General features: G+C 51.8%; 1 protein-coding gene across 3 annotated transcripts in view; it reads left to right on the top strand.

Annotated features, from left to right (window-relative positions):
• Positions 1–26737, top strand: part of HPS3 (HPS3 biogenesis of lysosomal organelles complex 2 subunit 1) — a 136836-nt gene that overhangs the window by 56648 nt on the left and 53451 nt on the right. For all 3 annotated transcript variants that reach the window (XM_075340806.1, XM_075340805.1, XM_075340804.1), the window contains exons 9-10: positions 7766–7947; positions 23700–23874. In XM_075340806.1, coding sequence (XP_075196921.1) covers positions 7766–7947; positions 23700–23874 — 357 coding nt within the window. The remainder of the gene's footprint in view (positions 1–7765; positions 7948–23699; positions 23875–26737) is intronic.

Raw genomic sequence — 26737 nt, forward strand, 5'->3', positions numbered from 1 at the left:
GGTAAGTAAACAAAATTCCCTTCTTTTCTAATCCTGTACAACTAGGAAAGCAAATGGGCAATAATAATAGGAGGCAGTAGCTGCTTGTTAAATTATTGCAGCACTGATGCTCCACATAGATCTAAATTTGCTTGGCTTTAATTGTGATGTGCCATTTACAAAAGACATATCCAAGGCATCGGAATAATTCCTTAAGCAATAATTTTATTAATCATGTTGCATAATGGTCACATAAAATCAGCAACATTTTAGCCACAGATTGCCATAGTTAAAAAGAAAACGTGCACAATTTACCATTTCAGACAAATACCAATGTTTAGTTGCTGCACTAATGACTGTGGTTGGGAAATCACTGCTTGAATCAAGTAAACAAAGCACCAGAGGCACGGTGCTAAACCTTTGGGGTGTATAGGGGAGTCAGAAATGTAATTATAATTGGTTATAATGAATATTTAAGTAATACCGTATTTTTGGACTATAAGACTCTTTTCCCCCAAATGTAGGGGGAAAAGTGAGGGGTGCGTCTTATAGTCTGAATGTGGCTATGAGGGTGCTGAATGAGGGTGGAGCGGGTCATTGGGGGCACGAGCAGGCTGTAGCAGCACCTGCCGTGACCACGTGGGCCCGCTCATTACATATGCACGCCCGTCCTCCCGCCCATCATCCCTCAGCGCTGAAGCCAGCGCTGACAGGTGGCCGGGGGGTGCGCCCATAATTAACAGCCGGCCTGCATGATCACCCCTGGCAACTACAGCCTGGAGTGATCATGTGCGGCTGTATTCACTGCCCCCCGCACATCATCATCAGCGCGGGGTGCAGTGAGTATTACGGTATACTCACCGGTCCCTGCAGCAATGCGATGTCCTCCTGTCTGTGCCGGCCAGCTGATCTGTGTAGACAGCGGTGAGCACAGCAATGACGTCATCGCCGTGCGCGCCGCTAGTCTCCACGCAGGTCAGCTGACAAGCAGACAGGAAGACGAGCGATGCTGCAGTGGAACGGGGACGGCTTCACACTGCAGCGCCGCTGCTGCCACCACAGACAGGGGGAGGAGCAATGCTGCATGGAACGAGGAAAGGTGAGTATAAACGTTTTTGTTTTTTTTGTGTGACACAGGATACATGCCATATAGCAGGATGGGGCCATATAGCAGGATGGATGGGGGTATATAGCAGGATGGAGGGGGTGTCTATAGCAGGATGGATGGGGGTATATAGCAGGATAAGGGCATTGCAGGATGGGGTACATATATATATATATATATATATATATATATATATATATATATATATATATATATATATATATATATATATATATATATATATATATATATATATATATATATATATATATATAAGGATGGGGATCATATACAAGGCAGGAGGATCACTACCAGGCTGGGGTACCTTAGTAGAGAATTTGAGGACATTACCCCCATAAGTGTCAGCAGCAGATCCTTGCCCCATAAGTGTGTCACAGCTTCAGATTGTTATTGAGCTGCAGGTTAATAGCGTTCACCAGTGTAAAAAATTAGACTGGTGCAGCAAAGTTCCCAGAAGCAGTGCACACTTCCATAATTTCACAGTAGTAGATCGCCATTTACTGCCAACTGCATCCTTGTAACATGTAGAATATCATCCAGACATCGCTCCTCATTTACAGCATTGGCATATACTGTAGATGGGAAAACCCAGACCTTGGTGTGCCAGGCATGGAACCTTCCTTCACTCCTAATCTTCCAATATTCAGTGCAGATGACCTCTGGCTAGGATGCATTATATTCAGCAGTTTATTATACTTGCAGGTACAAAGTGATAAAATTGCAATATGAAACCATAATAAGAGACACGCTGCACACCAGTGCCTGCCACACCGAGGTCTTTTATTTTGCATCTATATGCCAGCATTACAAATGTGGTGGAGAGGAATTCTGGCATCTGCCACAATAATCGTGTTTGCGGTAAAGTGCAATCTACTCCGTTGATATTCTGTATATACTACCTAATACAGAGGGCAGCAATAAAAGGATAACGCCCATAGAGCCATAAAATATCTAGAGCTACTAAAGCCTTTTAATTGAAAAAGTCCAGGTTGATCCTCTTTTACGGATGTTCTTTTCCACTTTGATTCGTGGTAAGGTTGAATGTTGGAATAGAAATGACTGTGCAAAGACATTCAACAGCATCCTGTAAAGCAATTAGCAGTTAAATAGTAAGCACAAACCCAGAAACTATAAGGCCTTGTGCACATGATGAGTATTCGGGGAGTTTTTCACCTCAGAATTTGTAAGCCAAAACCAGGAGTGGGTAAGAAATCCAGAAGTGGTGCTGTGTTTCTATTATATTTTTCCTTTTGATTGTCCCACTCATGGTTTATACTTACTCCTGGTTTTGACGTACAAATATGTAGGTAAAAAACTCATCAAATGTGTGCATGTGGCCTAATTCTTGGCAGATGGATGACGATAAGCGAACTGCATTTAGAACATTGTGAAATGCGTCAGTACTTATTGTACCCCTTTTCTTTGTCGCTCCATTGGGAGACCCAGACAATTGACAATTGGGTGTATAGCTTCTGCCTCCGGAGGCCACACAAAGTATTACACTTTAAAAAGTGTAACCCCTCCCCTCTGCCTATACACCCTCCCGTGGATCACGGGCTCCTCAGTTTTATGCTTTGTGTGGAAGGAGGCACACATCCACTCATGCATTCTCAACTTAGTTATGTCGGTTGGAAGAAAAGAGGGCCCCCACGGGGCCCCCGGCATGTTCCCTTCTCACCCCACTACGTCGGCGGTGTTGTTAAGGTTGAAGTACCCATTGCGGGTACAGAGGCTGGAGCCACATGCCGTCTCCTTCACCATCCCTTAAGCGGCTCTGGGAGAAGTGGGATCCTACGCGGTCATCCATTTACTGGGACCGTGCTCCATCCGCAGCCCCTGTGGGATCCTGCCGGACCGGAGCCTCTTCAACCTCAGGGACCGGGCCCTGCAACGCAAAGGTACTCTGTGTCCCCATAGGGGACTGTGCAGGGAGCGCACCTTCTTCCCGGAAGCCGCGGCGGCTGCTGAATTCAGGAGGCCGGTGGACTTCCGCGCCAACCGTGCCTGCTTGTCGGGCACGGTCTCAAATTTAGTCCCCGGCTTCATCGCGGCCTAGTCGCAAAAATCCTGCCCCCGGGCCTGCCTGTCAGGGGTAAGGGCGGGATTACCGACCTGACGTCGGATGTGAGGGCTGGAGCATCCTGCATGTTTCCTCCCCCCTCACTGATCACTGTGGGGACCCCAGATTCCCGCACTTTGCTGGCGCCACCCACGGCTCCACTCCTCCCCTGAGAGCTCCGGCAGCCATTTTTTGGCATTCTGCCGGTGGAGGATTCTCAGTGAACAGCTCTGCAGCTCCGGGGGATCCAAGGCAGGGAATCTGGAGGACTCACTCCGCTCGTTAGCGGTCGGTAAGCCACACCGGTCAACCGGTGCTGGTCCCCCTAGGGTGCATATATATCTATATCTATCTGTTCGGTGGGCTGTATACCCCTTTCCCATATACCCTCAGTGATCTCTCTCCTAGGAGACAACAGCATGTCGTCTTAGGAGCAAAGCTGCTAAAGCACAGGGTTTTTTTGCGGCCTGTACCTCTTGTGGGGCTATGTTACCTGCGGGTTCCACCTACCCTCACTGTGAGCAATGCTCGACCCCTGTTTCGCTTGCTCAGCCGGAGCCTCGGACACTGGTGGGTCCCTCGGCTCATGTAGACCCCCCTGCTCCCCCTGACCAGGCTGCAGGGACAGAGTTCGCCTCTTTTGCTGAGAAACTCTCTGAGTCACTTTCTCAATCCATTGCACAGTCTATGGACAAATGGTCTTCTAAGCTGCTAGAGGCTTTGCAGTCCAGACCGGACCTTTCACAGGCCCCGGCCCCTGTTGGCTCGTCGCCTCCAGGCCCCTCTCGGTCCGCGTCACAGCGCGCTCATAGGTTGGCCCCTCGGTCTCAGGCGGAAGACTCCTGCCCGGACCGTAGTCCTAGACCGGCTAAGCGGCCTCGCTGGGACTCTTCCCCGACTTCCTCTCGCTGCTCGGGATCCCAGCTTGAGGACTCTCTGGAGGACGAGGCGGACGTCGCAGCTCAGGGCTCTGACCCTGACGTCGCCCTTAACCTTGATACACCTGAGGGGGATGCCTTAGTAAATGATCTTATCTCGTCCAACCAGGTGTTAGATCTCTCTCCCCCGCCTCCTCCTGTAGAGGAGTCGGCGTCTCAGCAGGAGAAACACCAGTTTCGGTTCCCCAAACGTACACGCGGCAGACGCCAACGCCTGGTGGCCACATGTTCAAGACCGATGGGTGAGAGACATTCTGTCTCATGGTTACAGGATAGAGTTCAGCTCTCGTCCTGCGGCTCGCTTCTTCAGAACCTCTCCGCCCCCCGCTCAGGCCGACGCACTTTTTCAGGCAGTAGCCGCTCTAAAGATGGAAGGAGTTGTGATCCCCGTTCCCCTTCAGGAACGTGGTCGCGGATTTTACTCCAACTTGTTTGTGGTGCCAAAAAAGGACGGGTCATTCCGTCCCGTTCTGGACCTCAAGCTACTCAACAGACATGTGAGAACCAGATGGTTCCGGATGGAATCTCTCCGCTTGGTCATCGCCTCAATGTCACAAGGAGACTTCCTAGCATCGATCGACATCAAGGATGCTTATCTCCATGTACCGATCGCACCCGAGCATCAACGTTTCCTGCGTTTCGCCATCGGGAACGAACACCTCCAGTTCGTGGCATTGCCTTTCGGCTTGGCGACAGCACCACGGGTTTTCACCAAAGTCATGGCATCCGTTGTGGCGGTCCTGCATTCTCAGGGCCACTCGGTGATTCCCTACTTGGACGATCTCCTAGTCAGGGCCCCGTCTCGGGTGGCGTGTCAACAAAATCTATCTGTCGCTCTGGCGACTCTCCAGCGGTTCGGGTGGATCATCAACTTCCCGAAATCCAAGTTGACACCGACCCAATCACAGACGTACCTTGGGATGGAGTTTCATACCCAGCAAGCGTTAGTCAAGCTTCCGAGCGACAAACAGCTTTCTCTGCAGGCAGGGGTGCAATCCCTTCTTCGGAGTCAGACACACCCCTTAAGGCGCCTCATGCACTTCCTGGGGAAGATGGTGGCAGCGATGGAGGCAGTGCCCTTCGCGCAATTCCATCTGCGGCCACTCCAGTGGGACATTCTCCGCAAATGGGACAGGAGGTCGACTTCCCTCGACAGGAACGTCTCTCTTTCCCTTGCAACCAAGACGTCACTTCAGTGGTGGCTCCTTCCCAACTCTCTGTCGCAGGGAAAATCCTTCCTACCCCCCACCTGGGCTGTGGTCACCACGGACGCGAGCCTGTCAGGGCGGGGGGGCGGTTTTTCTCCACCACAGGGCTCAGGGAACCTGGACTCCGATAGAGTCATCCCTTCAGATCAATATTCTGGAGATAAGGGCAATGTATCTAGCTCTATTGGCCTTTCATCGGTGGCTGGAGGGCAGGCAGATCCGGATCCAGTCGGACAACGCCACTGCCGTCGCATACATCAACCACCAAGGCGGCACTCGCAGTCGTCAAGCCTTCCAGGAAGTCCGACGGATTCTGCAGTGGGTGGAAGCCACAGCTTCCACCATCTCCGCAGTTCACATCCCGGGCGTAGAAAACTGGGAAGCAGATTTTCTCAGTCGTCAGGGCATGGACGCGGGGGAATGGTCTCTGCACCCAGACGTGTTTCGAGAGATCTGTCGCTGCTGGGGAACGCCGGACGTCGATCTCATGGCGTCACGGCACAACAACAAAGTCCCGGCATTCATGGCACGGTCTCAGGATCACAGAGCTCTGGCGGCGGACGCGTTAGTTCAGGATTGGTCGCAGTTTCGACTGCCTTATGTGTTTCCTCCTCTGGCGATGCTGCCCAGAGTGTTACGCAAGATCAGGTCCAACTGCCGTCGCGCCATTCTCGTCGCTCCAGACTGGCCGAGGCGGTCGTGGTACCCGGATCTGTGGCATCTCACGGTGGGTCAACCGTGGGCGCTTCCAGACCGCCCAGACTTGCTGTCACAAGGCCCGTTTTTCCATCTGAATTCTGTGGCCCTCAACCTGACTGTGTGGCCATTGAGTCCTGGCTCCTAGCGTCTTCAGGGTTATCTCAGGATGTCATTGCCACCATGAGACAGGCCAGGAAGCCTACGTCCGCCAAGATCTATTATAGGTCTTGGCAAATCTTCCTATCCTGGTGCGCTAATAACGGTTTTACTCCATGGCCGTTTACCTTACCCACTTTTCTTTCATTCCTTCAATCCGGAATGGACAAGGGTTTGTCACTTGGCTCTCTAAAGGGCCAAGTATCGGCGCTCTCCGTGTTTTTTCAAAAGCGCCTAGCCAGGCTTCCGCAGGTCCGCACGTTCCTGCAGGGAGTTTGCCACATAGACCCACCTTACAAGCGTCCGCTGGAACCCTGGGATCTTAACAGGGTGCTAACGGCTCTTCAGAAACCACCTTTCGAGCCGCTGCGGGATGTCTCTCTATCACGTCTTTCGCAGAAGGTGGCCTTCCTAGTGGCAGTCACATCACTTCGGAGAGTGTCTGTCTGAGCTAGCAGCGCTGTCATGCAAAGCCCCCTTCCTGGTGTTTCACCAGGATAAGGTGGTTCTGCGTCCGGTCCCGGAATTTCTCCCTAAGGTGGTATCCCCTTTTCATCTCAATCAGGATATCTCCTTGCCTTCATTTTGCCCTAATCCAATTCACCAGTGTGAAAAGGATTTGCACTCTTTGGATCTTGTGAGAGCACTCCGGCTCTACGTGTCTCGCACAGCGCCCCTGCGTCGTTCAGATGCGCTCTTTGTCCTTGTCGCTGGCCAGCGTAAGGGCTCGCAGGCTTCCAAGTCAACCTTGGCTCGGTGGATCAAGGAACCGATTCTCGAAGCCTACCGTTCTTCTGGGCTTCCGCTTCCTTCAGGGCTAAAAGCCCATTCTCCCAGAGCCGTGGGTGCGTCCTGGGCATTGCGGCACCGGGCTACGGCTCAGCAGGTGTGTCAGGCAGCTACGTGGTCTAGTCTGTACACTTTCACGAAACACTATCAAGTGCATACCTATGCTTCGGCAGACGCCAGTCTAGGTAGGCGAGTCCTTCAGGCGGCGGTTGCCCACCTGTAAGAGGGGGCCGTTTTTTCGGCTCTTTTTATTGAGGTATTCTTTTACCCACCCAGGGACTGCTCTTGGACGTCCCAATTGTCTGGGTCTCCCAATGGAGCGACAAAGAAGAAGGGAATTTTGTTTACTTACCGTAAATTCCTTTTCTTCTAGCTCCTATTGGGAGACCCAGCACCCGCCCCTGTACCCTTCGGGCTGGTTGTTTTTTTGTGTACACATGTTGTTCATGTTGAATTGTTTTTTTGGTTCATGGTTTGCAGTTCTCCGAACATCCTTCGGATTGCATTTACCCTAGACCAATTTATAAGTTTTCTCCTTCCTGCTTTTGCACCAAAACCGAGGAGCCCGTGATCCACGGGAGGGTGTATAGGCAGAGGGGAGGGGTTACACTTTTTAAAGTGTAATACTTTGTGTGGCCTCCGGAGGCAGAAGCTATACACCCAATTGTCAATTGTCTGGGTCTCCCAATAGGAGCTAGAAGAAAAGGAATTTACGGTAAGTAAACAAAATTCCCTTCTTTCTGGGCAATGTTTGATTAGATGCTAAACTGAAATTCTCATGGTCATCTATTTTATCTGCTGCCATTACCAGGTAGAATACAGCAAGAGATACGAGACTGTGAAGACCCATGGCAGTATTCACCTCCTGAGTGAAGCTCACCTCTTGCTGAGAGCAGCATTATTAAACCCAAATTTGGTGGATCCTGAAGACCAGAAGGAGCTGATGGCGGCATTCAGAGAGAGCTGTGCGTACTTGGGAGATTGCTTCAGTAGGTGAGCATTCGGAGATGTGAAGTTAGAAGTTGACCACTGCTTAAACATTCATCACCTATTTTTAGGATAGGTCATAAATTTCTGATCGACCAAGATCCGGCACCCCAGCCGATAGGCAGCAGACAGAAGAAAATGCTAGTTCCAGAGTCATTTATTTGAATGAGAGGTGGATGTGCAGTGCCCAGCTGTGGCCACTATCACAAGACGGAGCAGCCCCAGAACTGAGCATGTCCAGCCACCTGCTGCCGATGCTAAGAACAGCTGGTCGACGGTGGTGCCGGGTGTCAGACATTGATGAGCTATCCTAATGATAGGTCATCAATGTTTAAAGGGAACCTGTCATCAGAAATTTAGCTGGAAACCTAAAACTTTCCCCTTCTGCAGCTCCTGGGCTGCATTCTAGCAAGGTTCCTGTACTTTTTGTGGCCCCTTTTAAACCAAATTAAATACTTTATAAACTTGTACCTTTTGCTATGTAAATTTTGTAAATCGTCCATGGGGGCGGGCTCTCTGCTGACCGTTGCTGTTCCTCCAGCACATTGACGCCGTCCCTCTACGCTCCATTTCATCCATCAGGACGCCGCCCACTGCGCCCGAGGTGCCGCCCACGCCAGGATCGCTGGTGACGTGTGTCACAAACACGAGATTATGGGCGGCGCTGTGATTGCATCGCAAGTGCCGCCCATAATCTCGTGGACGCGCTTTCCCCCACTGCCTCCAGCGTTCTGAGCAAGCGCTCGCCGGCCAAATGACCCGACGTCACCTCCTTCCCATCCCCTGCAGCAGGGCAAGATGGGAAAGAGGTGACGTCGGGTCATCTGGCCAGCAAGCGCTTGCGCAGAACGCTGGAGGAAGAGGGGAAAGTGCGGTCACGAGGTTATGGGCGGCACTTGCTGATGACACTCTCAGCGCCGCCCATAACCTCGTGCCTGCGCAAAACGTCACCAGCGGTCACACGTGCACACAGTGCACAGTCCCGCTACAGTCGCACAGCGCATGCGCGGGACCAGGGGCGGCGTCCTGAGATATGAAATTCAGCGTTGGGGGGCGGTGTAAATCTGCTGGAGGAACAGCAACGGTCAGCAGAGAGCCCGCCACCATGGACGATTTACAAAATTTACATAGCAAAAGGTACAAGTTTATAAAGTATTTAATTTGGTTTAAAAGGGGCCACAAAAAGTACAGGAACCTTGCTAGAATGCAGCCCAGGAGCTGCAGAGGGGGAAACTTTTAGGTTTAAAGCTAAATTTCTGATGACAGGTTCCCTTTAAGTAGTGGACAACCTCTTTGAAAGGACAATAAGACCAGGGTCAGAGGAGTGTATAGCATCCTATGCAATACGCTAATGACACTCAGCTCAAACTCTGCTGCGAGTGAGAGCTCGTGGTCATTAACTGTGCTCCAATTCTTTCACATGGAAGAATCCGGAGCACAGGTGCAGAAAAGACGGAGAGATCAAGTTCTCTATTGCATATATCAAGCTGCGCTCAGAAGACATCAGGGCAGTCCGATATTTTATACACACCCATAGACTTGTATGGGTGCACGTGATTCGAGATACACTGCCTATGGCCTAAAACACACTTCCGCAAAAAAAAGTACGTGTCTTACGGTCTGTTTTTCGCTTCCGTGTTCCGTTTTTTAGGGGCGTTTCTCCGGTACGTATGGCATCCGTGTGATGGCGTATGCGAGCCGTGTGTGCGTGTTGAATGTCCGTATTGACAAAAAATACGTACGTGTGCTGTCCGTTTTTAAAGGCCCGCATTCTTACCCAATTAACGATTTTAATCATTCATCATGAGATCCTGGTGTTGTTGTTTGCTTTCTATTGACCTGATAGATTGGTAACAAGTGTTTCAGATTTTGTGATGAAATACGGACACGGACGATACGTGCTGAACACGGACATAATCCGTGTGCGGTCCGTTCAGGCACGGACCCATAGACTAAAGCGGGTCCGTGCCTGCGTGCTGCCGGCCAAAAACGGACATGTCGTCCGTGTTGAAAAGCGCACACACGTACTTACCACACGGACACACGTTCCGTGTGATTTTACGTACGTGTGCCATCTACCATTGAATAACATGGGTCTCCGTGTGTACGTGTCTCCGGTACGTGCAAATACGTACCGCACACGCACAAATTACACGGATGTGTGTTGCGGGTCTATAGCAGTATGCTTCTATTTTTTTTTCATGTCGATTCGGCATGTGATAAAAATCACAGATTTCCTCTGCCTCATTGAATAACACTGGTCAGAGAGCAATGTGAGATTTTGTTGCATTGCACTCGTCTGATTCATCTGCTCGTGTGACCCTGGCCGAAATGGAAGTTACTTGCTAGTTATTATTTTTTCCAAGAGATGTAACTTTTTTTTTTTCCTTTGCATCCAATCCTCAGGACCGCTTGTTTTATGCTGGACGAGGTGTAGTTCACTTTACCATATAATGTGCTGAAAACTGAGGGGAAAAAAATAGCAAATGGGGTACATTGGTAGAAAAAAGAAAAACAAAAAATTCAATTCTATCAATATTTTTTTTTTTTATTTTTTTAATGGTGTTCATTGTGTGCAATAAAAATGATCTGGCAGTACAATTATAGCGATATCAAACCTTTAGGGTATGTGCCGCTGCCTCCTGGATGCAGCAGGTCCTAACCTGCAGGGCCACAAATCTACTCCGCAGGTGACCGCAGCTGCTTGTACGCACGATCTGGGCTTGGACAGTTGTGGTCTCTCGCTGTCTGCTCCCTGCAGAGAACATTTGCAGAATTGCCATGCTGCGGCTCGGAAAGCTGCACCGCATGTCAATTTTCACTGCGGGAAACACAAGCACAGTGGGCATGGGATTTCTATAAATCACGTTCACTGTGCTTGTACTGTACAATGCACTGTTTTGGACACAGTGGAAACACGCTGCGTCCAAAACACTGTGGACCCGGATTGTGGGCACGCAGCATTATAGTGCTTTGTTTTTTTATTTTTTTTCTTACTTTTTTCTTCAGATCTTTAATAAAAATGTAAATTCTGTCTTGTGTTTTAGAGATCCGTTGCTTTTCCATCCATGACACTGTGTGATGGCTTCTTTTTGCATGGGGAATTCATATTTCTATTGTGACCCATAATTGTTTTATATTCTTTAATTGCTTTTCTTCGTCGCTCCATTGGGAGACCCAGACGATTGGGTGTATAGCTACTGCCTCCGGAGGCCACACAAAGCATTACACTAAAAAGTGTAAGGCCCCTCCCCTTCTGGCTATACACCCCCAGTGGGATCACTGGCTCACCAGTTTTTCTGCTTTGTGCGAAGGAGGTCAGACATCCACGCATAGCTCCACTGTTTAGTCAGCAGTGCTGACTATGTCGGATGGAAGAAAAGTGGGCCCATATAGGGCCCCCAGCATGCTCCCTTCTCACCCCGCTGGTGGTTTGTAAGGTTGAGGTACCTATTGCTGGTACGGAGGCTGGAGCCCACATGCTGTTTTCCTTCCACATCCCCCTGAGGGGCTCTGAGGAAGTGGGATCTTACCGGCCCCAAAGCCCTGAGGCCGGGCTCCATCCACAGACCCATTGAACCTGCTGGATGTGGAGCGGGAGTGCCGTTCAGGGACAAGGCCCTGCACCATTCAGGTACTCTGTGTCCCCGTACACACAGGCACAGCACACTCCAGACTTGCTGGGTGTGCTAGTGCGCCGGGGACAGTAAAGGGTTACAGTCACTGCAGCCTAGCTGAGTGACTTTATGTATGGGAAACTACCGCGCCGGACGCTCGGGAGCGGCGGCGCGGCTGGGACTTGTAGTGCGCCGGGGACTTAGCGCCGACCGCGCTTTTACGGCGGCGGCGCTTATAAATCCAGTCCCCGGCTTTTGCGGCCTAGCTCCGCTTCGTTCCCGCCCCCACCCTGTCAATCAGGGTAGGGGAGAGACGCTGTACAATCAGCAGCGCCGAGGGCTGGAGCCTTATTTACATGCTCCAGCCCTCTCACTGGACACTGTGGGACGCCGGTTTCCCGCTCTGACTTGGGGGCACGCCCACGACCCGCCCCTACTCACACGAGCTGGAGAAGACGCCGGCAGCCATTCCTGCAGTCCGAGCTGAGAGATCGGACTCTGGGCAACCAGGCACAGGACTAGGGCGACCACACACCCGCTTATAGGCGGGCGGTAAGCGGCACCTGAAGTGCTGACCCCACTAAATACCGCAGTTGTCCATTTGTATTTTTATGCTTACACTGCATAGGTCGCTATCTTTGGCTATATGCCCTCTTAGATGGCGACACATCAGCAGCAGGAAAGCAGGGGTGCTAAGGCACAGGCTTTCTATGCTGCTTGTATTGCACGTACTGAAGTGTTCATGTGTATTTATGCTTGTATGCTATGCACTGCACTGTACGGTCGCTAGTCTGGGCTATTTTCGCCTAGAATGACTAGACTACAGCAGCAGAAAAACAGGGGTGCCAAGGCACAGGCTTTCTATGCTGCTTGTATTGCATGTGCTGCAGTGTTCATTGTACTTTATGCTTGTATGCTATACATTGCATTGTACGGTCGCCATTATTGGCTCTATGTCCTAGATGGCTAGTCGGCAGCAGCATATAAGCAACACAGGCTTTCGATGCTGTTTTTACTGCATGTGATACTGTTCCACGGCACTGAACCCCATTGTGTGCAATGCTCCCCTGGAGCACTTGGTCAGCTGGGGTCTCTACTAGACGTGGCCAAAGGAACCACCTGTCAACCCTGTCCAAGGACAGGGATGGAGTTGCAATGGGATAGAGACTTGCAGTCCGGACAGGCCATGGGCAATCTGGATCATTGCTCCCTGGCCACCCTCATTGGGAATAAAATCGGTGCTCCGGGGGGGGGGTCCCAGGAGGCTCTCTGTATGATGAGGCAGACGTAGCTCATCAGGACTTTGATCCTGACAACGCTCTCAATCCGGATACACCGGATGGTGACGCCATAAGGAATGATCCTATAGCGTCCATCAATGGAATGTTGGATCTTTCTCCCTCAGCTCCCCCAGCGGAGGAGTCAGCTTCACAGCAGGAGAAGTCCCATTTCAGTAGCTCAAACGTATATTGAGTATTTTTCTGGCCACGCTGACTTCAGAGAAGCAGTCCAGGAACACCACGCTTACCAGATAAGCGTTTTCTCCAAACGTATTAACGATACACGTTATCCTTTTCCCCCTGACGTGGTCAAGCGCGGGACCCAGGGTCCAAAGGTGGATTCTCCAATCTCCAGGCTTGCGGCTAGAGCTATAGTTGCAGTGGAGATGGGACTTCACTTAAAGATGCCAGACAGATGGACTCTGGTTGAAATCTGTCTATGAGGCTATCGGCGTGTCGGTTGCTCCGGCATTTACAGCCGTATGGGCACCCTAAGTTTTTCAGCTGTTCTTGCACAGCTGGTCTTGAGCATATGTACATTTGTGCCGCAGGGGCGTCCGTAACCTCGCAATGTCTGCATTGCGACTTACCCTATTAATGCTGTCCTGGAAGGACAGTCGAGGTTTCGGTCCTTCCCAAGCTCGGGCAGGTCCCAATTGTCCTCGCCCAGAAGAGCTGAAAAGCCTCAGAGGGGCTCAGTTTCCGGGGGCTCATTCACGCCCAAGGAAGGCAGCCGGAGGAACCGCTACCAAGGCGGTCTCCTCATGACTCTCAGCTCTCTCATCTCTCCGCATCCGCGGTTGATGGCAGACTCGCTCGCCTTTGGCGACATTTAGCTGCCACAGGTCACAGACCGGTGGGTGAGAGACATTGTGCCCACGTAAACAGGACAGAGTTCTGTTCTCGTCCTCCGACTCGATTCTTCAGAACGTCCCCACCTCACCACCGAGCCGATGCTCTTCTGCAGGCATAAGGAGTGGTACTCCCTGTTCCTCTTCAGGAACAAGACACGGTTTTCCTCCAATCTGGTTGTGGTGCCAAAAAAGGATGGCTCTTTCCGTTCCGTTCTGGACCTAAAACTGCTCAACAAGCACGTGGAGGCCAGGCGGTTCCGGATGAAACCCTCCGCTCCGTCATTGCCTCAATGTCTCAAGGATATTTCCTAGCATCAATAGACATCAAAGATGCTTATCTCCACGTGCCGATTGCTACAGAGCACCAATGTTTTCTACGTTTCGTGATGGGAGACGACCATCTTCAGTTCGTAGCTCTGCCATTCGGTCTGGCGACAACCCCACGGGTGTTCACCAAGGTCATGGCGGCAGTGGTAGCAGTCTTGCACTCACAGGGACACTCTGTGATCCCTTACTTGGACGATCTACTTGTCAAGGCACCCTCTCAAGAGGCATGCCAACTCAGCCTGAATGTTGTGCTGGAGACTCTCCAGACGTTCGGGTGGACCATCGACTTTTCAAAGTCAAACCTGTCACCGACCCAATCACTAACGTATCTTGGCATGGAGTTTTCATACCCTGTCAGCGCTAGTGAAGCTTCCGCTGAACAAGCAGCGGTCACTACAGACTGGGGTGCAGACTCTCCGTCAAGGTCAGTCGCACTCCTTAAGACGCCTCATGCACTTCCTCGGGAAGAGGGTGGCGGCAATGGAGGCGGTTCCGTTTGCGCAGTTTCATCTGCGTCCTCTTATTGGGACATTCTCCGCCAATGGGACGGGAAGTCAACATCCCTGAACAGGAAAGTATCCTTTTCGGAAGGACTCTCTGCAATGGTGGCTTCTTCCCACCTCATTATCACAGGGAAGATCCTTCCTACCACCGTCTTGGGCGGTAGTCACGACAGACGCGAGTCTGTCAGGGTGGGGAGCAGTTTTTTCTCCACCACAGGGCTCAGGGTACGTGGACTCAGCAGGAGTCCACCCTTCCGATCCATGTTCTGGAAATCAGAGCAGTGTATCTTGCCCTACTAGCCTTCCAGCAGTGGCTGGAAGGAAAGCAGATCCGAATTCAGTCGGACAACTCCACAGCGGTGACATACATCAATCACCAAGGAGGGACACGCAGTCGGCAAGCCTTCCAGGAAGTCCGGCGGATTCTGACGTGGGTGGAAGCCACGGCCTCCACCGTATCCGCAGTTCACATCCCCGGCGTAGAAAACTGGGAAGCAGACTTCCTCAGCCGCCAGGGCATGGACGCAGGGGAATGGTCCCTTCACCCGGACGTGTTTCAGGAAATCTGTAGCCGCTGGGGAAGGCCGGACGTCGACCTAATGGCGTCCAGGCACAACAACAAGGTCCCAACCTTCATAGCACGGTCTCGCGATCACAGAACTCTGGCGGCAGACGCCTTAGTGCAAGATTGGTCGCAGTTCCGGCTCCCTTATGTGTTTCCACCTCTCGCACTCTTGCCCAGAGTGCTACGCAAGATCAGATCCGACTGCAGCCGCGTCATACTCGTCGCCCCAGACTGGCCAAGGAGGGCGTGGTATCCGGATCTGTGGCATCTCACGGTCGGCCAACCGTCGGCACTACCAGACCGACCAGACTTACTGTCCCAAGGGCCGTTTTTCCATCGGAATTCTGCGGCCCTGAACCTGACTGTGTGGCCATTGAGTCCTGGATCCTAGGGTCTTCAGGATTATCCCAAGGGGTCGTTGCCACCATGAGACAGGCTAGGAAGCCCACGTCCGCTAAGATCTACCACAGAACGTGGAAGATATTCTTATCCTGGTGCTCTGCTCAGGGAGTGTCTCCCTGGCCTTTGGCATTGCCTACCTTTCTTTCTTTCCTGCAATCTGGGTTAGAAAAAGGTTTGTCGCTCGGCTCCCTTAAAGGGCAAGTCTCGGCGCTATCCGTCTTTTTTCAAAAGCGTCTAGCACGGCTTCCTAAGGTGCGCACGTTCCTGCAGGGGGTTTGTCATATTGTACCCCCGTACAAGCGGCCGTTAGATCCATGGGATCTGAACAGGGTACTAGTTGCCCTCCAGAAGCCGCCCTTCGAGCCTCTGAGGGAGGTTTCACTTTCTAGACTATCACAGAAAGTGGCTTTACTGGTAGCGATCACATCTCTTCGGAGAGTGTCTGAGCTAGCAGCGCTGTCATCCAAGGCTCCTTTCCTGGTCTTCCACCAGGACAAGGTAGTGCTGCGCCCCATTCAGGAGTTTCTCCCGAAGGTGGTATCCTCTTTTCATCTTAATCAGGATATCTCTTTGCCTTCTTTTTGTCCTCATGCAGTTCATCGGTATGAGATGAATTTACATTTGTTAGATCTGGTGAGAGCACTCAGAATCTACATTTCCCGCACGGCGCCCCTGCGCCGTTCCGATGCACTCTTTGTCCTTGTCGCTGGTAAGCGCAAAGGGTCGCAGGCTTCCAAAGCCACCCTGGCTCGATGGATCAAAGAACCAATTCTTGAAGCCTACCGTTCTGCTGGGCTTCCGGTTCCATCAGGGCTGAAGGCCCATTCTACCAGAGCCGTGGGTGCGTCCTGGGCATTACGACACCAGGCTACGGCTCAACAGGTGTGCCAGGCAGCTACCTGGTCGAGTCTGCACACTTTCACCAAACATTATCAGGTGCATACCTATGCTTCGGCAGACGCCAGCCTAGGTAGAAGAGTCCTGCAGGCGGCGGTTGCCTCCTCGTAGGGGAGAGCTGTTTTGCAGCTCTAACTTGAGGTATTAATTTACCCACCCAGGGACAGCTTTTGGACGTCCCAATCGTCTGGGTCTCCCAATGGAGCGACGAAGAAGAAGGGAATTTTGTTACTTACCGTAAATTCCTTTTCTTCTAGCTCCTATTGGGAGACCCAGCACCCGCCCTGTTGTCCTTCGGGATTTTTGGGTTTTTTCGGGTACACATGTTGTTTATGTTGAACGGTTTTTCAGTTCTCCGATGTTACTCGGAGTGAATTTGTTTAACCAGTTATTGGCTTTCCTCCTTCTTGCTTTTGCACTAAAACTGGTGAGCCAGTGATCCCACTGGGGGTGTATAGCCAGAAGGGGAGGGGCCTTACACTTTTTAGTGTAATGCTTTGTGTGGCCTCCGGAGGCAGTAGCTATACACCCAATCGTCTGGGTCTCCCAATAGGAGCTAGAAGAAAAGGAATTTACGGTAAGTAACAAAATTCCCTTCTTTATTTGCATTTTTGGCAGCAGATCTAGTAACTAAGAAACAGCAATTCTGGGGTTTCGATTTATTTATTTAGTTATTTATTTTCTTATGGCGATTATCGTATGGGCTAATTTTACAGATTTTTATAGCTCAAACTTTTGTTTGCTGCAGTGCCAAATTTCCTTTTTTTTTTTTTTTTTTTATCCTCCTATGGGACCTAAACCTGCAATCTCTGAGAGTTTGTACAATATACAGCAATATATAAAAGAAGTGATCTGCCAGTACAAAGATGGTGGCATTCGGGGTTTTCAGAGGGACCCTGGGATCATGGTGGGGGGTGGGGATTTGAAATACTCCAGAACGGTCACAATATGATTGCGCTTTTTCAGTGCCAATGTCAGAGATTGGCAGCAGCGGTCAGTGCACACTACTATTCACTGCTGTTAGACTCCTGAGTCAGCTCTGTACTACTGGACCTGACTTATCATGTCAGGAAGGGGTTGAATAGATGGTCCAATGATGCCACATTGCTCAGATGGCTTTATACATGCAATTGGGTATATCTAGCATTTCTCCTCAGGGCTGGGGGATAAGAACGACACTGTGCTGGTTTAAGAAGAAAAATGTGAACTCTACATCAGTTAACTATCCCTTCATTATGAGAGTCAGTGTTACGTGTGGCAGTCTGACCTTGATGTCTTCTTCAGCCATCAGTTTTTCTGGTCTATACTCAACCCCTTTATGACTTGGTTGTCACAACCATTTTGAAACTAATGAACCATTATTTTTTCATTGTGGATGGATGTAGTTTCATAACATAATAGTTTATTTCTTCATCGTTCCTTATGGGAGACCCAGACCATGGGTGTATAGCTTCTGCCTCCGGAGGACACACAAAGTACTACACTAAAAAGTGTAGCTCCTCCCTCCTAGCATATACACCCCCTGGATAACCAAATATAGCCAGTTCAATGCTTTGTGTTCAGGAGGCACACATCCACATTCATGCATTCTCATCTGATTTTGATTTTAAAGAGTTTGAAGAAAAGCGGGTCCAAGCCTGGACCCCCGGCATGTCCCTTCTCACCCCACTGTGTCGGCGATGTTGTTAAGGTTGATTTCAAGGCTGGAGCCTTACATGCCGCGCTCCTTCACCATCCCTCGGGCTCTGGATTGAAGTGGGAGCCAGCACGGTTCTCACTGCTTTGCAGGAGACCGGTCTCCATCCGCAGCCCTTTCAGGACCCTGCCGGACGGAGCACTCATCCCTCAGGGACCTGGCCCTGCGTCTCACAAGCTAAGTATTGAGAAGTTATTGTCAGGGGGGTCCCTTGTACTTTAATGTTGGGGAGAGCGTGTTTTGTACCATTTGTGACATTTCCGGCCGGTTCTCCGGTTTTCACCAGAGAACCGCGCCGAGGGTGCCTGAGCGCCGGCCGCATTGTAAAATTTAGGCCCCGGCATCTGCTGCGGCCTAGTTTCGTTTTCACTGCCCCTGCATGTCAGTCATGCAGAGGGACAGTGCGGCGCCGCCCACCGGCCGTTCAGCTCAGGGAAGGACACTCCTCTCTGAGGAGAGGTTCCCCTCCCCTGTATATCCCCTTGGCCCTCCGGTTCCCGCTCTTGGACTAGGCCCCGCCCCCCCTCCTCACTCCGGCGCCATTTTATCAGCGTTCTCACACTGATCGGCGCTGGCTGCTGCATCTCTGCAACCTGTCTGAGGGTCCGAGCTGTGGGATCCGGAGGGCACACAAAACGGTCTGGTAAGCCACAACCTCTGGTTGTGGACTTTCTTATACACTCTCTGGGGGTCATTCTGAAGGAGTGTGTTCTTTACTGCAGAGCCTCCACCTCAGCAGCATGTCTCACACTAGGAGCAAGGCTGCAAGGCTGTACTCAATATGCACTGCATGTAAGCTCGTACTGCCTGAACCGAGCACATATCCACATTGTGATGCCTGCTCTAACATGGTGGTGCCTCAGCCTGGAGTCTCCCCAGTGGTCCCTCCGGCTGCTCCGGCCCCGGTGGCTGAACCCCCGGCTTGGGTAGAAGTGTTTTCTAAATCTATCTCCCAGTCCTTCGCCGACTCCATGGGACAGCTGTCCCGGACTCTGCTAACCTTGCATCAGGCCCCTTTTCAGGGCGCCTCTGCTGCTTCGGCTCGCTCTGCAGAGCTCACAGAGGATTCTTCATCTGCTCCCAGACCCCGTCCTCCTAAGAGGAGACGCAGGGATCCCTCTCCTTCCTCGTCCCGCGGCTCCGATTCACGAGCCGACCCGCAGGACGAGGAGGATATCTTTACTGGGGGCTCGGACGCTACCTCCATGTGCCCCATTGATCTGACCGAGGGTGATGCAGATGTGAGTGATTTGATTGCGTCCATTAATTCTGTACTGGACCTCAATCCGCCAGTATCAGAGGAGCAACCCTCTCTGGCAGAAAAGCACCAGTTTACCTTGCCTAAGAGAACAAGGAGTGTGTTCTTTAACCACTCCAGTTTTCAAACCACTGTGTCCAAGCCCAGAGCCTGTCCTGACAAACGCTTCCCAAAGCGTGGTTCTGACGACCGTTATCCTTTTCCACCAGAGGTGGTCAAGGAGTGGGCTCACTCACCAAAGGTAGACCCTCCGGTGTCTAGACTCTCAGCCCGGACAGTTGTATCTGTGGCTGATGGCACCTCACTTAAGGATCCCACTGACCGCCAGGTTGACCTCCTGGCCAAGTCTGTCTATGAGGCGGCAGGGGCCTCGTTCTCCCCATCCTTTGCAGCAGTGTGGGCTCTCAAAGCCATCTCTGCTTCCCTAGAGGAGATGCATTCCCTCACTAGGGACTCTATGCCTGAATTGGTTGCCTTAACTTCCCAGGCTTCAGCCTTTTCAGCCTACGCCATGTCTGCCATGCTGGAGGCCTCTCACCGCACTGCGGTGGCCTCCGCTAATTCCCTCGCTATCCGCAGGATCTTGTGGCTTCGACAGTGGAGGGCAGATGCTTCATCAAAGAAGTACCTTGCTGGTCTCCAATTTGCTGGGTCCAGGCTGTTCGGTGAACAACTGGATGAAATAATTAAGGAGGCTACTGGCGGGAAGAGTACTTCCTTGCCACAGACTAAAACCAGGAAACCTGTCCAGGGCAGGAACCAGTCGAGGTTTCGTTCCTTTCGTTCCTATAACTGGTCGTCCTCTAAGCCCTCGGCCTCGTCCACTAACTCTGCCAAGGACCAGAAGCCCACCTGGCGCAAGAAGCCGCGTCCACAAAAGTCCGCAGGAGCTGCTGCCACCAAGGCAGCCTCCTCTTGACTATCTGGCCGAGCCAGCAACGTCCTTGGTCGGTGGCAGGCTCTCCCACTTTGGCGACGTGTGGTTTCAACACGTCTCCAATCAGTGGGTGCGGGATATCATCTCCCACGGCTACAGGATAGAGTTCTCTTCCAGCCCGCCAAACAGATTTTTTCTCTCAACTCCCTCCTGCTCCAAGGCCGCCGCCTTCTCTCAGGCCGTGGCATCCTTGCAGGCCAGCGGAGTGATTGTACCGGTTCCCGCCAGGGAGCGGTTCAGAGGTTTTTACTCAAATCTCTTCCTAGTCCCCAAAAACGGTTCCTTCCGGCCCATCCTGGATCTCAAGCTTCTCAACAAGCATGTTCAGGTGCGGCACTTTCGCATGGAGTCTCTGCGATCAGTCATTGCCTCAATGACCCAAGGAGATTTGCTGGCATCCATCGACATCAGAGATGCCTATCTGCATGTGCCAATTGCAGTTTCACACCAGCGTTGGCTACGTTTTGCAATCGGAGAGGAACATTCCCAATTCGTGGCTCTCCCCTTCGGGTTAGCCACGGCCCCTCGAGTATTTACCAAGGTCATAGCAGCAGTGGTTGCGGTTCTGCACCTCCAAGGGTTGGCAGTGATTCCTTACCTGGACGACCTTCTTGTCAAGGCTTCATCCAGCGCAGACTGTCAGCGGAGTGTCTCGCTCACTCTCGCCACTCTTGTTCAATTCGGGTGGCTTGTCAATCTGCCCAAGTCCACTTTGACCCCGACCCAAGAACTCACGTACCTAGGGATGCAATTCGACACTCTGCGGGCACTTGTCAAGCTGCCCTTAGTCAAACAGCAGTCCCTCCATCTGGCGGTGCGCTCTCTGTTGAGGCCCCGCCGTCATTCCATCAGGCACCTCATGCAGGTGCTGGGTCAGATGGTGGCGTCAATGGAAGCGGTTCCCTTTGCCCAGTTCCATCTGCATCCTCTGCAGCTGGACATTCTCCGCTGTTGGGACAAGCGGACTTCTTCCTTGCACAGGTTGGTGGCTCTGTCGCCACAGACCAGGAGCTCTCTTCAGTGGTGGCTTCGGCCCCTCTCTCTGTCTCAGGGACGCTCCTTCCTGGCCCCATCCTGGGTGATCCTCACCACGGATGCCAGTCTATCCGGCTGGGGAGCAGTATTTCTCCACCACCGAGCACAGGGCACTTGGACTCCGTCCGAATCAGCCCTCTCGATCAATGTGCTGGAAATCAGAGCTGTGCTCTTAGCTCTCGTAGCCTTTCACCACCTGTTGGCGGGCAAGCACATTCGAGTCCAGTCAGACAACGCGACAGCAGTTGCCTACATCAATCACCAGGGCGGGACTCGCAGCCGCCTGGCAATGTTGGAGGTTCAACGCATCCTTCAGTGGACGGAGGACTCCAAGTCCACCATATCCGCAGTCCACATCCCAGGCGTAGAAAACTGGGAGGCAGATTATCTCAGCCGTCAAACCGTGGACAACGGCGAGTGGGCTCTGCATCCGGCAGTGTTCCGGTCGATCTGCTGCAAGTGGGGAACTCCGGAAGTGGATCTAATGGCATCCCGGCACAACAAGGTCCCGGTTTACGTGGCTCGCTCCCACGATCCTCAGGCCTTTGCAGCGGACGCGCTGGTTCAGGATTGGTCCCAGTTCCGTCTGTCTTACGTGTTTCCCCCTCTAGTTCTCTTGCCCAGAGTCCTGCGCAAGATCAGAATGGAGGGCCGTCGGGTCATACTCATTGCTCCAGACTGGCCCAGGCGAGCTTGGTACCCAGACCTGCTCCGTCTGTCCGTAGAGGTGCCGTGGCATCTCCCGGACCGTCCAGACCTTCTCTCACAAGGTCCGTTTTTCCGCCAGAATTCTGCAGCTCTCAGATTGACGGTGTGGCTCTTGAGTCCTGGATCCTGACGGCTTCCGGCATTCCTCCCGAAGTCATCTCCACTATGACTCAGGCTCGGAAGTCTTCCTCGGCCAAAATTTACCACAGGACTTGGAGAATTTTCCTGTCCTGGTGTCGTTCTTCCGGCCATGCCCCTTGGCCTTTTTCCCTTCCGACCCTTCTGTCCTTCCTGCAGTCTGGTCTGCAGCTAGGACTATCCCTCAATTCCCTCAAGGGACAGGTCTCGGCTCTGTCAGTGTTGTTCCAGCGGCGTATCGCCCGGCTGGCTCAGGTGCGCACCTTCATGCAGGGCGCATCTCACATCATTCCGCCTTACCGGCGGCCTCTGGATCCCTGGGACCTTAATCTGGTCCTCACGGCCTTGCAGAAACCCCCTTTTGAGCCACTTAGGGAGGTTTCTTTGTCTCGTCTTTCACAGAAAGTGGTCTTTCTAGTGGCCATAACTTCCCTCAGGAGAGTCTCTGATTTGGCTGCGCTCTCCTCGGAGTCACCTTTTTTGGTTTTTCACCAAGACAAGGTGGTTCTTCGTCCGTCTCCGGACTTTCTTCCTAAGGTGGTATCTCCTTTCCACCTTAACCAGGATATTTCCCTGCCTTCCTTTTGTCTGGCTCCTGTTCATCGCTTTGAAAAAGCGTTGCATACTCTGGATCTGGTGCGGGCGCTCCGGATCTATGTGTCTCGCACCGCTGCTCTTAGGCGGTGCACCTCTCTCTTTGTGCTGACCACTGGTCAGCGTAAGGGCCTCTCGGCTTCTAAGCCGACCCTAGCTCGCTGGATTAGGTCGGCCATTTCCGATGCCTACCAGTGTACTCAAGTGCCTCCCCCGCCGGGGATCAAGGCACACTCGACCAGAGCTGTCGGTGCCTCTTGGGCTTTCAGGCACCAGGCTACGGCTCAGCAGGTCTGTCAGGCTGCCACTTGGTCCAGTCTGCATACCTTTTCGAAGCACTACCAAGTGCATGCTCATGCTTCGGCAGATGCGAGCTTGGGCAGGCGCATCCTTCAGGCGGCTGTCGCCCATTTGTGAAGTTAGGTTTCGCCTACTTCTCAGTTTTCTGTTTATTCCCACCCATGGACTGCTTTGGAACGTCCCATGGTCTGGGTCTCCCATAAGGAACGATGAAGAAAAAGAGAATTTTGTTTACTTACCGTAAATTCTTTTTCTTATAGTTCCGACATGGGAGACCCAGCACCCTCCCTGTTGCCTGTTGGCAGTTTTCTTGTTCCGTGTGTTTTCACCGGCTGTTGTTGTAGACAGAGGTTCCGGTTGTTCCGGGTTTTGCTCTATCTCTACTTGTGGGTGGATGTCCTCCTTCAGCTTTTGCACTAAACTGGCTATATTTGGTTATCCAGGGGGTGATTATGCTAGGAGGGAGGAGCTACAATTTTTAGTGTAGTAATTTGTGTGTCCTCCGGAGGCAGAAGCTATACACCCATGGTCTGGGTCTCCCATGTCGGAACTATAAGAAAAAGAATTTACGGTAAGTAAACAAAATTCTCTTTTTCCCACATCCCATTAAGTAATTAGTATTTTTACCTTCTTTTTCCGGTCTCCAGCCTGGACACAAAGAACTCCCATCTTGCGCTCCCTTACTACAAAATGTCCGGCTTATCCATGTCAGATGTGATAGAGCGCATCCGGGCTAAAGACTCGCAGGAAGACTACGGGAAAGGCTTCATGTTTTACCTCAAGCATTCACTCTATGAGGAGCTGGATGAGAAGCTTAGCGACGTATGAACACATTATTTTTATTCTGCATATTCACATGTTATGTTGCTTTAAAATATTGAAAAAAAAATAGAAAATTGCCTGACTATAGTGGATTGGCTTCTATTGCTTTTTTTATATAACTGATTATTTATTGATTTTTCAACATAACATTACAGATATAGATCACGCCAAAAGAAAATGCAAAGGCTTCAATTACTTTTAATAATGGTAGTGATGAAGTCAAATCTAGTGCTGACCTAGTGTGAGGAGAGAACTATAGTAACTGTCTTATAATGGGTTATATTTTATAATGGAATTCCTGGTAGTAGATGGGAAAATAAAGGCTTGATGTGATCCGTGTCTTCCCTGAATGTCAATAAGGTTAAAATAGAATGGTACTTTCTTCGGCGCTCTATTGGGAGACCCAGACGATTGGGTGTATAGCTACTGCCTCCGGAGGCCACACAAAGCATTACACTAAAAAGTGTAAGGCCCCTCCCCTTCTGGCTATACACCCCCAGTGGGATCACTGGCTCACCAGTTTTCTGCTTTGTGCGAAGGAGGTCAGACATCCACGCATAGCTCCACTGTTTAGTCAGCAGTAGCTGCTGACTATATCGGATGGAAGAAAAGAGGGCCCATATAGGGCCCCCAGCATGCTCCCTTCTCACCCCGCTTGTGGTTTGTAAGGTTGAGGTACCTATTGCTGGTACGGCGGCTGGAGCCCACATGCTGTTTTCCTTCCACATCCCCCTGAGGGGCTCTGAGGAAGTGGGATCTTACCGGCCCCAAAGCCCTGAGGCCGGGCTCCATCCACAGACCCATTGAACCTGCTGGATACGGAGCTGGGTACCGTTCAGGGACATGGCCCTGCACCATTCAGGTACTCTGTGTCCCCGTACACACAGGCACAGCACACTCCAGACTTGCTGGGTGTGCTAGTGCGCCGGGGACAGTAAAGGGTTACAGTCACTGCAGCCTAGCTGAGTGACTTTATGTATGGGGAACTACCGCGCCGGACGCTCCGGGAGCGGCGGCGCGGCTGGGACTTGTAGTGCGCCGGGGACTTAGCGCCGACCGCGCTTTTACGGCGGCGGCGCTTATAAATCCAGTCCCCGGCTTTTGCGGCCTAGCTCCGCTTCATTCCCGCCCCCACCCTGTCAATCAGGGTAGGGGAGAGATGCTGTACAATCAGCAGCGCCGAGGGCTGGAGCCTTATTTACATGCTCCAGCCCTCTCACTGGACACTGTGGGACGCCGGTTTCCCGCTCTGACTTGGGGGCACGCCCACGGCCCGCCCCTACTCACACGAGCTGGAGAAGGACGCCGGCGGCCATTCCTGCAGTCCGAGCTGAGAGATCGGACTCTGGGCAACCAGGCACAGGACTAGGGCGACCACACACCCGCTTATAGGCGGGCGGTAAGCGGCACCTGAAGTGCTGACCCCACGAAATACCGCAGTTGTCCATTTGTATTTTTATGCTTATACTGCATAGGTCGCTATTTTTGGCTATATGCCCTCTTAGATGGCGACACATCAGCAGCAGGAAAGCGGGGGTGCTAAGGCACAGGCTTTCTATGCTGCTTGTATTGCATGTACTGAAGTGTTCATGTGTATTTATGCTTGTATGCTATACACTGCACTGTACGGTCGCTAGTCTGGGCTATTTTCGCCTAGAATGACTAGACTACAGCAGCAGAAAAGCAGGGGTGCTGAGGCACAGGTTTTTTCTATGCTGCTTGTATTGCAGGGGTTGCAGTGTTCATTTGTACTTATGCTTGTATGCTATACATTGCACTGTATGGTCGATATTCTGGCCTATATTCCCCTAGATGGCTAGTCTACAGCAGCAGAAGAGCAGGGGTGCCAAGGCACAGGCTTTCTATGCTGCTTGTATTGCATGTGCTGCAGTGTTCATTGTACTTTATGCTTGTATGCTATACATTGCATTGTACGGTCGCCATTCTTGGCTCTATGTCTTAGATGGCTAGTCGGCAGCAGCATATAAGCAACACAGGCTTTCGATGCTGGTTTTACTGCATGTGACACTGTTCCACGGCACTGAACCCCATTGTGTGCAATGCTCCCCTGGAGCACTTGGTCAGCCGGGGTCTCTACTAGACGTGGCCAAAGGAACCACCTGTCAACCCTGTCCAAGGACAGGGATGGAGTTGCATTGGGATAGAGACTTGCAGTCCGGACAGGCCATGGGCAAATCATTGCTCCCTGGCCACCCTCATTGGGAATAAAATCGGTTCCCCGGGGGGGGTCCCAGGAGGCTCTCTGTATGATGAGGCAGACGTAGCTCATCAGGACTTTGATCCTGACAACGCTCTCAATCCGGATACACCGGATGGTGACGCCATAAGGAATGATCCTATAGCGTCCATCAATGGAATGTTGGATCTTTCTCCCTCAGCTCCCCCAGCGGAGGAGTCAGCTTCACAGCAGGAGAAGTCCCATTTCAGTAGCTCAAACGTATTTTGAGTTTTTTTCTGGCCACGCTGACTTCAGAGAAGCAGTCCAGGAACACCACGCTTGCCAGATAAGCGTTTTCTCCAAACGTATTAAGGATACACGTTATCCTTTTCCCCCTAACGTGGTCAAGCGCGGGACCCAGGGTCCAAAGGTGGATTCTCCAATCTCCAGGCTTGCGGCTAGAGCTATAGTTGCACTGGAGATGGGACTTCACTTAAAGATACCAGACAGATGGACTCTGGTTGACGTCTGTCTATGAGGCTATCAGCGTGTCGGTTGCTCCGGCATTTACAGCCGTATGGGCACCCTAAGCTTTTCAGCTGTCCTTGCACAGCTGGTCTTGAGCATATGTACATTTGTGCCGCAGGGGCGTCCGTAACCTCGCAATGTCTGCATTGCGACTTA

This window comes from Anomaloglossus baeobatrachus, chromosome 3, assembly GCF_048569485.1.
Source record: "Anomaloglossus baeobatrachus isolate aAnoBae1 chromosome 3, aAnoBae1.hap1, whole genome shotgun sequence".
Taxonomy (NCBI): domain Eukaryota; kingdom Metazoa; phylum Chordata; class Amphibia; order Anura; family Aromobatidae; genus Anomaloglossus; species Anomaloglossus baeobatrachus.